Genomic DNA, 13,405 nt, shown 5'->3' with positions numbered 1-13,405 from the left:
TACATAAACTAACGCTAAGAAACACCACCTTGTTGCACCAATCCTAGCTTCCCCGTGGCTCCTGGTGAGTTTCAGCATAGATTTTAAGATCAGATTAAAGAACTCTTTTAAAGCCATTGAATACATTTTTAGATATGCCGGTCCTCCATGAGTCTTATGAGATCTGTTCTGAAAACTCACCTTGTCACTACGCTGCCCTACAAAGCCAAAGAGCAGTAAGTAGGTTTTAAGTAGAAACACCGACTTATTTGTGTCCCAAAGGTCAAATTATCCTTCACGATTAAATCAAGAACAGATGTACAATCTGTGTAACATCCATTATATGCACATATCTCATCACTTTGAAACACATTTTTCCCAGTTTTGATTCATAGTTACTGGACTTTGGATTTGGATTTTGCACCCCAGGTACCTGCTGTGGAACTGAGGATCTAAAGCTATAGCAATGTTAACACACTGAATGCCAGACTTTATTTTGATTGATGGCCTTTGATGCCAGCCATTTTCTTTAATTTTACCGCTTCCTGGGGCCCCAAATGCTATGTTGTACTTCAACTACATTCAGTATATACATCTATGCTTCTATGGAAAGCCCCACTCCCCCTCTTTCAAAAACAAAAAAAAAGCTCCTACCATATATTTGTGCTCGAAAAGTGTGCAAAATGTATATTTAAACATACAGATAATCTCTCCGGCCAGGCCGATACAGTTTTGCTAAAGAGAGGAGGTCACATATCTGGGCCTTGCTTTTGATATAGGCCTGATTAGTAGTGATGCTAATGTTAATATGCCGTCGCAAGAGCGTGCACGGTCGGTGCACTACGCTTTATAGTAATATTTTTGGTTTTTTGTCGCATTCCTAAGACAAAAAATAAATTAAAAAGGGTACCCTGACGGTTTCCCCATCGACTGCCATGCATTCGGGTCCCCATCCGCAATCAATGGGGGTAAATTTACTATAATCAAATTTTTGTCTTAGGAATGCGACAAATACAACATAACATTATTGAACTCAAGTCTCCATGGCATGAGTAATCAATAGGAAAAAAAAGTCATTTTGGGGGTGAACTACTCCTTTAAGAGAGTTTTAAGCCAATGTCATCTTTCATACTGTCATACCAAGGCCTTCTCTTAGGTTCTTGGATTAATGTATATTTATTTTGACTTCATCTATATCTACTTTCTCACCCTTTTGTTTGTACGTTTTTTCTCGTTGAAAACCAGTTCAAATGTTTTGAGTTCATTATTCTATGATCTTCTCCTACAGGGAGGGAGGAGTCACAGGAGGGGCAGAGAGCAGGAGGAGAGGAGGAGGAGTCAGCGGAGGAGAGGCGGAGCCTGCAGGGGAACGGCAGACTGATGCAGGAGAAAGGACTCAAGAGCTCCCCCTCTGGCCAGCAGGTGTCCAACGGCTTCCCCGCATCAAGGTGTTTTAGCGTTTTAGTTATTCATTTTGACTTCAATTTCAGTTTAGTTTTTATATAGTTTTTGTGTGGGTTAAGAGGATTTGCCCATTTAGTTTATTTTTGTTTTTTATTATTTAAAAAACAAATCGAAAGCTTAGTTTTGGTTTTGTTTTAACACTCAGGTGACTGAAAAAATCACTTCCACTCTGACTGCATTTATCAGTCAAATTGACAGGTAAATTCTCTCCCTTTTTGCCCAGGAGAGCAACACCTCCTCCCCTGCTGTTAGCGGGGGTTCTATTGACAATAGAATTAGTTGGTTGGTTTTACAATTTTTAATTGTATCCTGGGTTAGTAAGGGGCGAGTTTCAAAAGGCAATTTCAGTTTGTTTATTTTTATTTCAGTTAACTAAAATGCTCTAGCATTCAATTCTAGTTTTGTTATTTCATAAATATCAGCTCTAACCCCCCCGCCCCACCCCCCAGCCCTCAGAGCCCCAGGGAGGGCCCCACCACCACCACCACCACGGGGGGCCCCGGGGGGGCCGGCTGCACGGGCACCTCCATGCCACTAGGGGGCCTCATGACGCTGGTGGTGCAGCAGACCAGCCTGGAGAGGCCCCGCGAGACCTGGAGCAAGAAGATGGACTTCCTGCTCTCTGTGATTGGCTACGCCGTGGACCTGGGCAACGTGTGGAGGTTCCCTTACATCTGCTACCAGAACGGAGGAGGTAAGAGCACTGTGGATACTAACCATAGAGCAGAGATCTTTAACCTTACATCTGCTACCAGAACGGTGGAGGTAAGAGCACTGTGGATACTAACCATAGAGCAGAGGTCTTTAACCTTACATCTGCTACCAGAACGGTGGAGGTAAGAACACTGTGGATACTAACCATAGAGCAGAGGTCTTTAACCTTACATCTGCTACCAGAACGGTGGAGGTGAGAGCTCTGTGGATACTAACCATAGACTAGAGGTATTTAACCTTACATCTGTTACCAGAACGGAGGAGGTAAGAGCACTGTGGATACTAACCATAGAGCAGAGGTCTTTAACCTTACATCTGTTAACAGAACGGTGGAGGTAAGAGCTCTGTGGATACTAACCATAGACTAGAGGTATTTAACCTTACATCTGTTACCAGAACGGTGGAGGTAAGAGCTCTGTGGATACTAACCATAGAGCAGAGGTCTTTAACTGTTGGATACTAACCATAGACTAGAGGTCTTTAACCTTACATCTGCTACCAGAACGGTGGAGGTAAGAGCTCTGTGGATACTAACCATAGAGCAGAGGTCTTTAACTGTTGGATACTAACCATAGACTAGAGGTCTTTAACCTTACATCTGCTACCAGAACGGTGGAGGTAAGAGCTCTGTGTACTAACCATAGAGCAGAGGTCTTTAACCTTACATCTGCTACCAGAACGGAGGAGGTGAAATCTGCTGGGTACTAACCATAGAGGTCTTTAACACTTATGTTGCAATGATTTTTTCTCTTCAATGTCTCGCGTTGCCATGGTTACCATAGACTTCCGTGTAATTGTGCAATTGTGTAAAAAGTGCACGCCCATGCCTAGATGATGCACCACGTGTGTAGATGCTGTTCACAGCTTTCAAACAAAAAAATCCGCTTGGAAATCCGTTCAGGCATTCATGATTTATGGGCCATTATGTTTTCTTCAGATGTAAACAAACATGGCTGCCATGTTTGAAAGAATGGGTTGGTATGGGGGTTAAACATGCAATTTCGCGATCGCGATCATGCCTAATACATTTCTGGAGGTCCAAAAAAAAAATTTGAAAAAAAAAATTTTTCGGGAAACTCGGGGTTGGCACAGCGTTGGTATCAATACAAACTCGGGAAACTCGGGGTTGGCACCAGATGTGTTAACTGCTGGATACAATCCATAGACCAGGGGTCATGTTCAGATACTGGATTCTGATTGGCTTAAAACAGTGGTAAATCAGTCAACAACCTTGAGTTACTGTAATAATAATAATAGTTACCTACTCCTCCCGCAAGGGAAATTCGGTATTTTCAGCCCAACCCAGCTGATTCGCTGCCCACAAGGAGCGCGTGAGAAATCATGGTAAATGGCTTACATTTAGCAGACGCTTTTAATCCAAAGTGACTTACAATAAGCAGGTAATACATCAATATAATATGCAAGATAATATGTCAGTACATCAACAACAATATAACAAATGCATAGGAATATCAATCTAGAAAAAAATAATAAAACATAGGTAGACCACGCACCTAATCAGTAAAAAACTTCTCAAACCTAAAAAATGCTATCTAGCTTCATGTATGGTCATTGAGGGAAGGGGAGTGTTACAGTAGTGTTATGGGTTTATCTAGCTTCATGTATGGTCATTGAGAGAAGGAGTGTTACAGTAGTGTTATGGGTTTATCTAGCTTCATGTGTGGTCATTGAGGGAAGGGGAGTGTTACAGTAGTGCTATGGGTCTGTTGTGCAACAGGGAGTTTATTCATACACAGTTTGGGGGCCAGGAGGGCAAACTGTCTCGGACGAGTGGATTTTTGTCCTGGGGTTTTTAGCAAGGGTTCTGTCAGCATCCCTGTGTTGGCTGATCTGAGCGAACGGGTGGGGGTGTAGGGGTTGATCAGGTTTTGGAGTTATGGAGGAGCCGTACCTTTGGCTGCTTTGAAGGTCAGCATCAGTGTTCTTAGTTGAGAGAGAGATGAAGCAGGGACCCCCACAACCTGTTAGTAGATTCCATATAGTTTCATCGTTTGACAGCACAATCATCAGTGTATTTTGGATTCATGTCAATTTGTGTTTTCAGATATTTAAACACTTGAACCGCCAATACTTAATAAACTTGACCTTTCACTCTGTACTTAGTCTGCTCTTTTTCCCCTCTACACCAAAGCTCTTTGCCAAAAATAGCCGATCTACAAGCTCACAACGGCAAGAAGGCCTCGTTCTCCACTCTAACAGACTCCTCGTGTTGAAGATAATCTCATCAGAGAGTCTTATTAGATTAACGTCCTGCTGTGACGATGATTCCACCACATTTTCCAAATGTTTTAAAGCTAGAGTTCAGCTTTTAACTCTAATTCACCACGCTTTAACCTTTGACCTCTGGGGAACCCAGGACCCACCACAGTGGCGTCAGTTCAGAAAAAGCTAAGGTATGGCAACATGACTGGTGTCTTGCACATAGTACATATAATATATAATTATATATACCTAAGATATAATTACTGGTATAATACCTTAATTGCTAAAGTGACCATTTTGTTAAATTTTGCATTTGTAGTTATTTTACTGTAATTTACCAACATAATAACCAGCGCAGATAGACAAAGCGACATTCATGGATTCAGATTTAGAACTAACTTTTATTTTCCCCCCTGGACCCAGGGTATGGCAGCTGCATACCCCTGCCATACCCAATTGACGCCCCTGTCCCACCCCTTCATTCAAACACAGAAACACACTTACTATAGGCTGCTTTGATCTGTGTGTGTCAACAATGAGGAGTGTGTTTGTTCACCGTCTGTGTGTCTGTGTGTCTGTCTGTGTGTCTGTCTGTGTGTCTGCCTGCCTGCCTGCCTGCCTGCCTGCCTGCCTGCCTGCCTGTCTGTCTGTCTGTCTGCCTGCCTGCCTGCCTGCCTGCCTGCCTGTCTGCCTGCCTGCCTGCCTGCCTGCCTGCCTGCCTGTCTGCCTACCTGCCTGCCTGCCTGCCTGCCTGCCTGTCTGTCTGCCTGCCTGCCTGCCTGCCTGCCTGTCTGCCTGCCTGCCTGCCTGCCTGCCTGCCTGTCTGCCTGCCTGCCTGCCTGCCTGCCTGCCTGCCTGCCTGTCTGTCTGTCTGCCTGTCTGTCTGTCTGTCTGTCTCTGTGGTGCAGGCCTATCTCCACAACAACATGCCAGTCGCCCCGTTGCACCTTTATTGAATTTGCAATAATAAAATCTTTGCAATTTCCTGTGGGTGCGTGTGTGTGTGTGTGCGCGCGTGTGTGTGTGTGTGTGTGTGTGTGTGTGTGTGTGTGTGTGTGTGTGTGTGTGTGTGTGTGTGTGTGTGTGTGTGTGTGTGTGTGTGTGTGCGCGTGTGTGCATGTGTGTGTGTGTGTGCGTGTGTGTGCGCCGCGTGCGTGTGTGTGTGTGTAGGGGGAGCGGAGCAAAGCAGTCAGAGATGGAGACACTTACAGATAGAGATGAAGAAACATATTAATTGTGTGTTTTGTGGGAACGCATGCGGTCTCTTTCTCCTCTGTGCGTGCGTGCGTGCGTGTGTGTGTGCGCGCGTGCGTTCTCTTTCTCCTGGCTTAATAACCTGTTTCTCTCCGCCAGCTGCTCAATCAAACCTTATCTCTACCGCTTGTCTTCACACAGAGACAGAGACACGCACGCGCACACACGCACACACGCATGCACACGCGCACACACGCATGCACAAACTAGAGGTGTCTAGAAAGCGACGGTCAGTCCGTGTATCCAACACAGGGGTCTTCAACAGGGGGTCCGGGACCCCTAGGGGGTCCTCAGAGTTGCTACAACGCGGCGTTGTGAGCTTGTAGATTGGCTATTTTTGACGAAGAGGTTTGGTGTAGAGGGGAAAAAGAGCAGACTAAGTACAGAGTGAAAGGTCAAGTTTATTAGGTAATGTCGGCTCAAGTGGTTAAATATCTGAAAAAAATTTTTTTTTTTTACATGAATCCAAAATACACTGATGATTGTGCTGTCAGACAATGAAACTATATGGAATCTATGAACAGGTTGAGGGGGTCCCTGCTTCATCTCTCTCTCTCAGCTAAGGGATCCTTGGCTTGTGAAAACGTTGCAGACCCCTGCTGTAGACCAACACAGCGTTGCTGAGCGTGAGAATTCTCTAAAGCAATGAGAGTTAAACCCTGTCATGTTTGGATGTTCCTCAGTGGAATAAGAATCTGGAACGCAACGCGTTGCTCTTAGAAACATCAAAGTTACGTGGAGAGTTTGACGCGGTGGAATTTATAACTCCAGCCGCAACGTAACAACCCCCCTCTGACCGTAATCAAAGTCACATGAGAAGACGGATGATTTCAGTACAGGAGAGACATAATATTTCATCTTGGAATGAACTGAATGTGTAACCACTTTAAACACTGTGGGATCCCCCAGGGCGCTATACTAGGTCTGCTCCTTTTTCCGCTCTGTGCCAAATCCTGATGAAAATAGTTGATCTAAGGGTTAGGGTGACTGAGATCTTTATTAAACTATTCTATATCGTTACTAAAAATATTTGTAATTAAAATATAAATAAAGATATTCATAAACAAAAATCACACCTAACCCTATTGTTGGCTTAATATGTCACTTGAAATAAGGTGATGTCATTGATTGTGGCTTCTAAAGGCAGTGTGGCCACCCCTGCTGTAGACATAGAATACTATACCAGTAAGACTCCCTAAACGGGAGATAAGCGAACGTCAGGTCGCAGCGTGATTTTAGGGCAAAATGTGTAGGAGCAGTGTCCAAAAATGTGTTTGAAAAAATCTGCCAGATGGTGGCGCTATATGGGACACATCCATGTTGATGACATGAGCAATAAAGGTTTATTTACAGGATATTTGATGTATTTGCTTTTATGAAGGATGTCGGTAGAGCATTCCACATGTTACAATAGTACAATGAATTCATCCCCATTTTTGTCCTGAATCCGGGGGGGATGAGATCGGTGGCTCTGGTGTTGTGGCCGTCTCTCTCTCTAGTGACGTAGTTTGACAGGAGGGCTTGTAAACGGTGTCTGATAAATGTCTCCATTGTAAAGCTCTGCATGTGTTCTGCCCTGCAGGTGCGTTTCTGCTGCCCTACCTGCTGATGGCGGTGTTCGGGGGGGTTCCTCTGTTCTACATGGAGCTGGCTCTGGGCCAGTTCCACCGCAGCGGATGCATCTCCATCTGGAAGTACATCTGTCCTCTGTTTAAAGGTAGGGTGGGTGGGTTGATTGATTGATTGATTGATTGACTGATTGATTGATTGAAGAAGACTTTGTTAGAGTTTGAAATGGTACAGTTTCATGACAGTACAGTTCACTGGTAGGGTTCGGTCAACTAAAAGGATTCCTCAAAAAAGCTTTAGTTAGTACATTAACTAAAACTTCACTCTGTCGAGGTGCCAATTTGCTCCTTGTGCACAAGAAGGATATGAATATTGCACTTTCAAAAAATGTAAAATAAAGATGGTAATTTTTCATTTTATCATCTACTCAGGCTTTTGTGAACACCCTGGACATTTTTTTTCTTTCATTTGAATAATTTTGAATAATCATTTACTCAAGTACTGTATTTTGAGATACTGCATCTTTACTTTAGTAGCTTATTTCCTTTTTTTTTCTATAATCTTTATCCCACGATTTTGTAACCCATTTTCACCCAGTTCCAATTGCCTATGTAATCCTGGGCTCTGCTCTCCCTCTGCCACGCCTGGGGAGACAACGGACTGACCTCATGCTTCCTTCTATGCATGAGGAGTCCAAGTTGCTTCTTTTCACCCAACAGGGGGGCTTTCCCCAGGTTTGGACGTAGCGCGTGGAAGGAACACGTTATTCCAACCAGTTCCTTTCCCCTCCGCCAGGGGGAGGCAGTATAGAGATCAGGATTACTGCACGTTTTTTTGTGAGGGTATCAACCTTAGGAGACACGGGGAGAACATGCAAACTCCACACAGAACGCCCCCAGTGCCCACAGCGTCCACCCGGCGGGAATCGAACCCAGGACATTCTAGCTGTGAGGCGACAGCGCTAACCACTGCACCACTGTGCCCCTTCCCGGACAGTTTTTAATTTACTTGATTCAATATTTAGATATTTGATATTCATTTTATCAGACACTCTGATATTCCTATACATACCCACTGTAACTTCAAACTCCATTTTAACCATGATAGATTCATCAAAAACACCTGTCTTTTTTCTGGTGACTCATACTACCCTCCTAATACGTGAGCCGGCCGTGTTTCTTCAATAACCTTTTTCATTTATGTTTTAACTCTTTTACTGCTTCGGACGTTCCCGTTCGCCCCAATTTTGACGGTGGCGCGTTGCCAATACGGCTAGCTGATGGAGGGTCGCGATAATATTTATTTTGGGAAAATGGAAAAAACTTTATACAATAAGAAATGTTTATTAAAAATAAATGAAAAAATTTTATTGAAAAAGGAGGGTAGTATGAGTCACCAGAAAAAAGAATGGGTGTTGGTTAAAATGGTTAAAATGGAGTTTGAAGTTACAATGGGTTTGTATAGGAGAATGAAGCAAATTAAATGACCAAAAGTTTCTTTTATTGAAAGTGTAATATCCCTTTAACAGTTCTAACAGTTTGGACGTACAGTGACGATTAGGATATAAATGTACAAAGAGGAGAGAGAGATGAGGGACAGAGAGAGACAGACAGACTGACAGATGAGGAACATCAACGTCTCACAAGAGCAACTGTCTTCACTGAAGGACAGCTGGCTTGACCTCTGTGACCTCATGAAGGAACTGTGTGTGTGTGTGTGTGTGTGTGTGTGTGTGTGTGTGTGTGTGTGTGTGTGTGTGTGTGTGTGTGTGTGTGTGTGTGTGTGTGTGTGTGTGTGTGTGTGTGTGCGTGCGTGCGTGCGTGTGTGTGTGTGTGTGTCCTTGTTGATACAGTGTGATATACTCTCTCTGTTATGTAAATCGTCACATTTCCGTTGGCTAAATGCCAGCCTCCTCAGAAATGTGATATTATGTAAATAATGTTTGTGCCGCGCGGAAATGTCAACCACTTAAAACTAAAAACCACAACTTGAATTAGCCTCGGAAAACACAACACCCACTGGTCTGTGGAGGGTGAGAGCGAATGAGTGACACACCAGCACGCACGCGCACACGCACGGCCGCTAAGTGGAGAGGGCCTAACCTCGCCTACCAGGCGGCCTGGTGTTCGTTCACAACAGGCTGTTTGGTTTCCGCCTAAAGAGCGGAAACCACTAGAAGAAGCGGCGTCGCTTTGATTTGGTTTGATTTGGCTCAAGCTTAAACCTTAAACAGACACATAAATAGTCGATAAGTAGATATACTGTATATGCTTACTTATCAGGGGACATTCGGCCCTTGTAGGTATAGTAATGCAAGTACGGAGTACGCGCGCGCACACGCACGCACGCACGCACGCACGCACGCACGCACGCACGCACACACACACACGCACACACACAGGTTTTATGGTTCAACGTTAGGATATAGGCTGTGTTTGCGTTGGCAGAAGCGTCCCTCTCCTGTCTGCCTCGTTACGTTCTTGGTGCCTGTCAGATCCTCAGTCTGTCTGACTGTTTGGTTTCCTCTTTTATAAGCAGATCAAAGCTCACACAACAATACTCTCTCTGTGCAGCACTTTGACTGTTTAAGGATCTAATAGGAGATTGACTGACTTCACATATTGCTTTTAAAAATGAAAATGGTGCATTTATATAGTTATGGGCAGTGCAGGAATTTCAGGGAGGCCATGAAGGCAATGGCCGTCGTTGCCCCTCAGTTTGGCCTTGTGCCCCTCCAAAAAATGGCATGCCCTGAGACCACAGTGGCCTTAATGCCCCAGCTGACTGTATCACTTTCTGCTCTGTCTCTGTCTTGCCAACGTACAAACACCAGTGTCTCTTTCTTGTCATGTAGACACCAGTGTCTCTTTCTTGTCATGTAGACACTGTCTTGTGTGTCTTTTTTTTGGTCCCCATTTTTAAGTATCTTTGATTAGTGCTGGATTTCATGTACTGTATTTATTTCACAGCAGATAGTCAACATATTAAATTTAAAATCACCCTTAACCCATAAATTCAAATGACTCTTTCAATGGACTAAAATCTTGTTTTATTTGATGGCCTTCCTGCCCTGGCATTTGGCCTTTGTGCCCTCAAACAATGGACAACACCAAAGGCCAAGTGGCCACGCCCCTAAAATGATGAAATTCCAGGCCTGGTTATGGGCAGGGCATACGACAGACTTGTATGCCCTAAAAGATGGATTAAAACAGTGGTTCGATACAAGTCTGTAACTCTGACAGTGTACAAATGGAACCAAATGATCCCTAATGGGTTCACTTGGTTCCATTTGTACACTGTGTTGCTCTCCTGGGCAAAAAGGGAGAGAATTTACCTGTCAATTTGACTAATAAATGCAGTCAGAGTGGAAGTGATTTCTTTTTCAGTCACCCGAGTGTTAAGGGGGAGACTTTGAAATGTGAAAGTTTTAGAAACACTGGGTTAAACCATTATACTGTCTCTCTCTTATCATACAGGTATAGGCTTTGCCATCTGCATCATAGCGCTCTACATAGCATTCTACTGTCTCTATACAGGTATAGGGTTTGCTATCTGCATCATAGCGCTCTACATAGCATTCTACTGTCTCTATACAGGTATAGGGTTTGCTATCTGCATCATAGCGCTCTACATAGCATTCTACTGTCTCTATACAGGTATAGGCAGAGATGGGCAGTATTTGAAATACATGTATTTGAAATACGTATTTGAAATACTTTTTTGTATTTTGTAATTTGTATTTGGCTGGGACGGAAAAAATTGGATGTAATTTGTATCAAAATACTTTCAGCACTAGTATTTTCTGTATTTGAAATACAAAATACTTTTTATGTAATTTTATTCTCAAATGGACACATTTTAAACATTCACAAAGGTTTAAACTGTAGGGGGAAAGACACATTTTCTTTCAATCTAATTTGCTGTTGGTTTGTGTGTGATACAGCCATAGCACTTGACTTTGGTTTGCTTCAAATGTATTGTGCATTATGATTACAATTTCGAATTACTTGCGCGCAAGTACTGCGTTCATCTGCATATGTATGTATGTAGGTTGGTAGGTAGGTAGCTGTGTGTGTTTAAACATGTAGCACAATAAGGGACCAGCATTTCTGGCAATGTCATCATTAACAGCCAATGAGGGACCAGCATTCCTGGTGATGTCAGTGATGATATCACTGGCATCGCCAGTGGTGATGCCAGTGGTGAGCGCACCTCATGGCGTGCAAGCAGGCCATACATGGCCTACTTGTGCACAAGGAGCAAGTTGGCACCTCAACAGAGTGCAGTTTTAGTAATTATAAGGCTGGCAGAGCAGGTTTTGCACTCTATGAAGTACTGGCGCAGAGGCAACTGTGCATTCAGTCTCATGCCATAGTTCCTTTAGAAGATAACGGTAAAGTGGGTTCCAGACGATACGCGGTCACCGCCTCCTAGTAATTCATTTTCAATGAGAGGCGGGCGGCTATTTCTGCCGCGCAGCGAAGTTTTGAGGCGGCGAGGCGAGCGGGCGCAGTCCCGTGAAAATCCCTGCGAGCGTGCTCGTTTGTGCATGCGTACATGGGCAGTGAGAGTTGGATTGTGTTCATCTTTGTGAAATACCTTGTGGCGTTTACTCACTGAGCAAGTGTGTTTGTGTCTCACCGCGGTGCGGTAACCCAAGCGGCAGCCGTAGCGTTGACCGCTTATCGTGTGGAAGGCACTTCTGGCCTGAGCTCTCACACACTGGCACACAGTGGTAAACATTTAGGCAGCCTGCTCAAGACTAACACCATAGTATGGTCAATTTAAGTGCCTTCCACACGATACACGGTCACCGCTATGGCTGCCGATTGGGTCAGCGGTTACCGCACGCGGTATTTCACAAAGATGAACACAATCCATCTCTCACCGCCCACATATGCATGCACAAACTAGCACACTCGCGGGGAATTCATGGGACCGCGCCCGCTCGCCTCGCCAGTTAATTTAATACTTGGCAGTCAATCTATAAAAGTACTAATCATTGCATACATTTTTATAAAAAGTATTTATGTATTTTCAAAATACAAAATACGTATTTGAATCTTAAATACATTTCTCTGGCCTGTATTTATATTTCGTATTTTGATACATTTTTTGACCCAGTATTTGTATTTTGTATCAAAATACTTTTCAATGTATTTTCGCCCATCTCTGGGTATAGGGTTTGCTATCTGCATCATAGTGCTCTACATAGCGTTCTACTGTCTCTATACAGGTATAGGGTTTGCTATCTGCATCATAGCGCTCTACATAGCGTTCTACTGTCTCTATCCAGGTATAGGGTTTGCCATCTGCATCATAGCGCTCTACATAGCGTTCTACTGTCTCTATACAGGTATAGGTTTTGCTATCTGCATCATAGCGCTCTACATAGCATTCTACTGTCTCTATCCAGGTATAGGGTTTGCTATCTGCATCATAGCGCTCTACATAGCATTCTACTGTCTCTATCCAGGTATAGGGTTTGCTATCTGCATCATAGCGCTCTACATAGCATTCTACTGTCTCTATACAGGTATAGGGTTTGCTATCTGCATCATAGCGCTCTACATAGCATTCTACTGTCTCTATACAGGTATAGGGTTTGCTATCTGCATCATAGCGCTCTACATAGCGTTCTACTGTCTCTATACAGGTATAGGGTTTGCTATCTGCATCATAGTGCTCTACATAGCGTTCTACTGTCTCTATACAGGTATAGGGTTTGCTATCTGCATCATAGCGCTCTACATAGCGTTCTACTGTCTCTATACAGGTATAGGGTTTGCTATCTGCATCATAGCGCTCTACATAGCGTTCTACTGTCTCTATACAGGTATAGGGTTTGCTATCTGCATCATAGTGCTCTACATAGCGTTCTACTGTCTCTATACAGGTATAGGGTTTGCTATCTGCATCATAGTGCTCTACATAGCGTTCTACTGTCTCTATACAGGTATAGGGTTTGCTATCTGCATCATAGCGCTCTACATAGCGTTCTACTACAACACCATCATGGCGTGGGCTCTCTACTACCTGCTGTCGTCCTTCCGCTCCGTGCTGCCCTGGACGTCCTGCTCCAACGCCTGGAACACGGCCAACTGTAACCGCTACATGTCCACCGACAGCAACGTCACCTGGTCCAACCTCAGCACCTCCCCCGCTGAGGAGTTCTACACGTGAGTGGCAGGGTGGTGGCATG

General features: G+C 44.1%; 1 protein-coding gene across 4 annotated transcripts in view; it reads left to right on the top strand.

Annotated features, from left to right (window-relative positions):
• The window catches only part of slc6a4a (solute carrier family 6 member 4a), a 75,255-nt gene that overhangs the window by 37,749 nt on the left and 24,101 nt on the right, over positions 1-13,405 (top strand). For all 4 annotated transcript variants that reach the window (XM_080732181.1, XM_080732182.1, XM_080732180.1 and 1 more), the window contains 4 exons: positions 1,268-1,427; positions 1,893-2,137; positions 7,217-7,351; positions 13,160-13,382. In XM_080732181.1, coding sequence (XP_080588307.1) covers positions 1,268-1,427; positions 1,893-2,137; positions 7,217-7,351; positions 13,160-13,382 — 763 coding nt within the window. The remainder of the gene's footprint in view (positions 1-1,267; positions 1,428-1,892; positions 2,138-7,216; positions 7,352-13,159; positions 13,383-13,405) is intronic.

The sequence above is a fragment of the Nannobrachium achirus genome (assembly GCF_963921795.1).
Source record: "Nannobrachium achirus genome assembly, chromosome: 8".
Lineage (NCBI taxonomy): Eukaryota > Metazoa > Chordata > Actinopteri > Myctophiformes > Myctophidae > Nannobrachium > Nannobrachium achirus.
The sequence above is the reverse complement of the archived record's forward strand: the minus strand, read 5'-3'. Positions and strand labels throughout refer to the sequence as shown.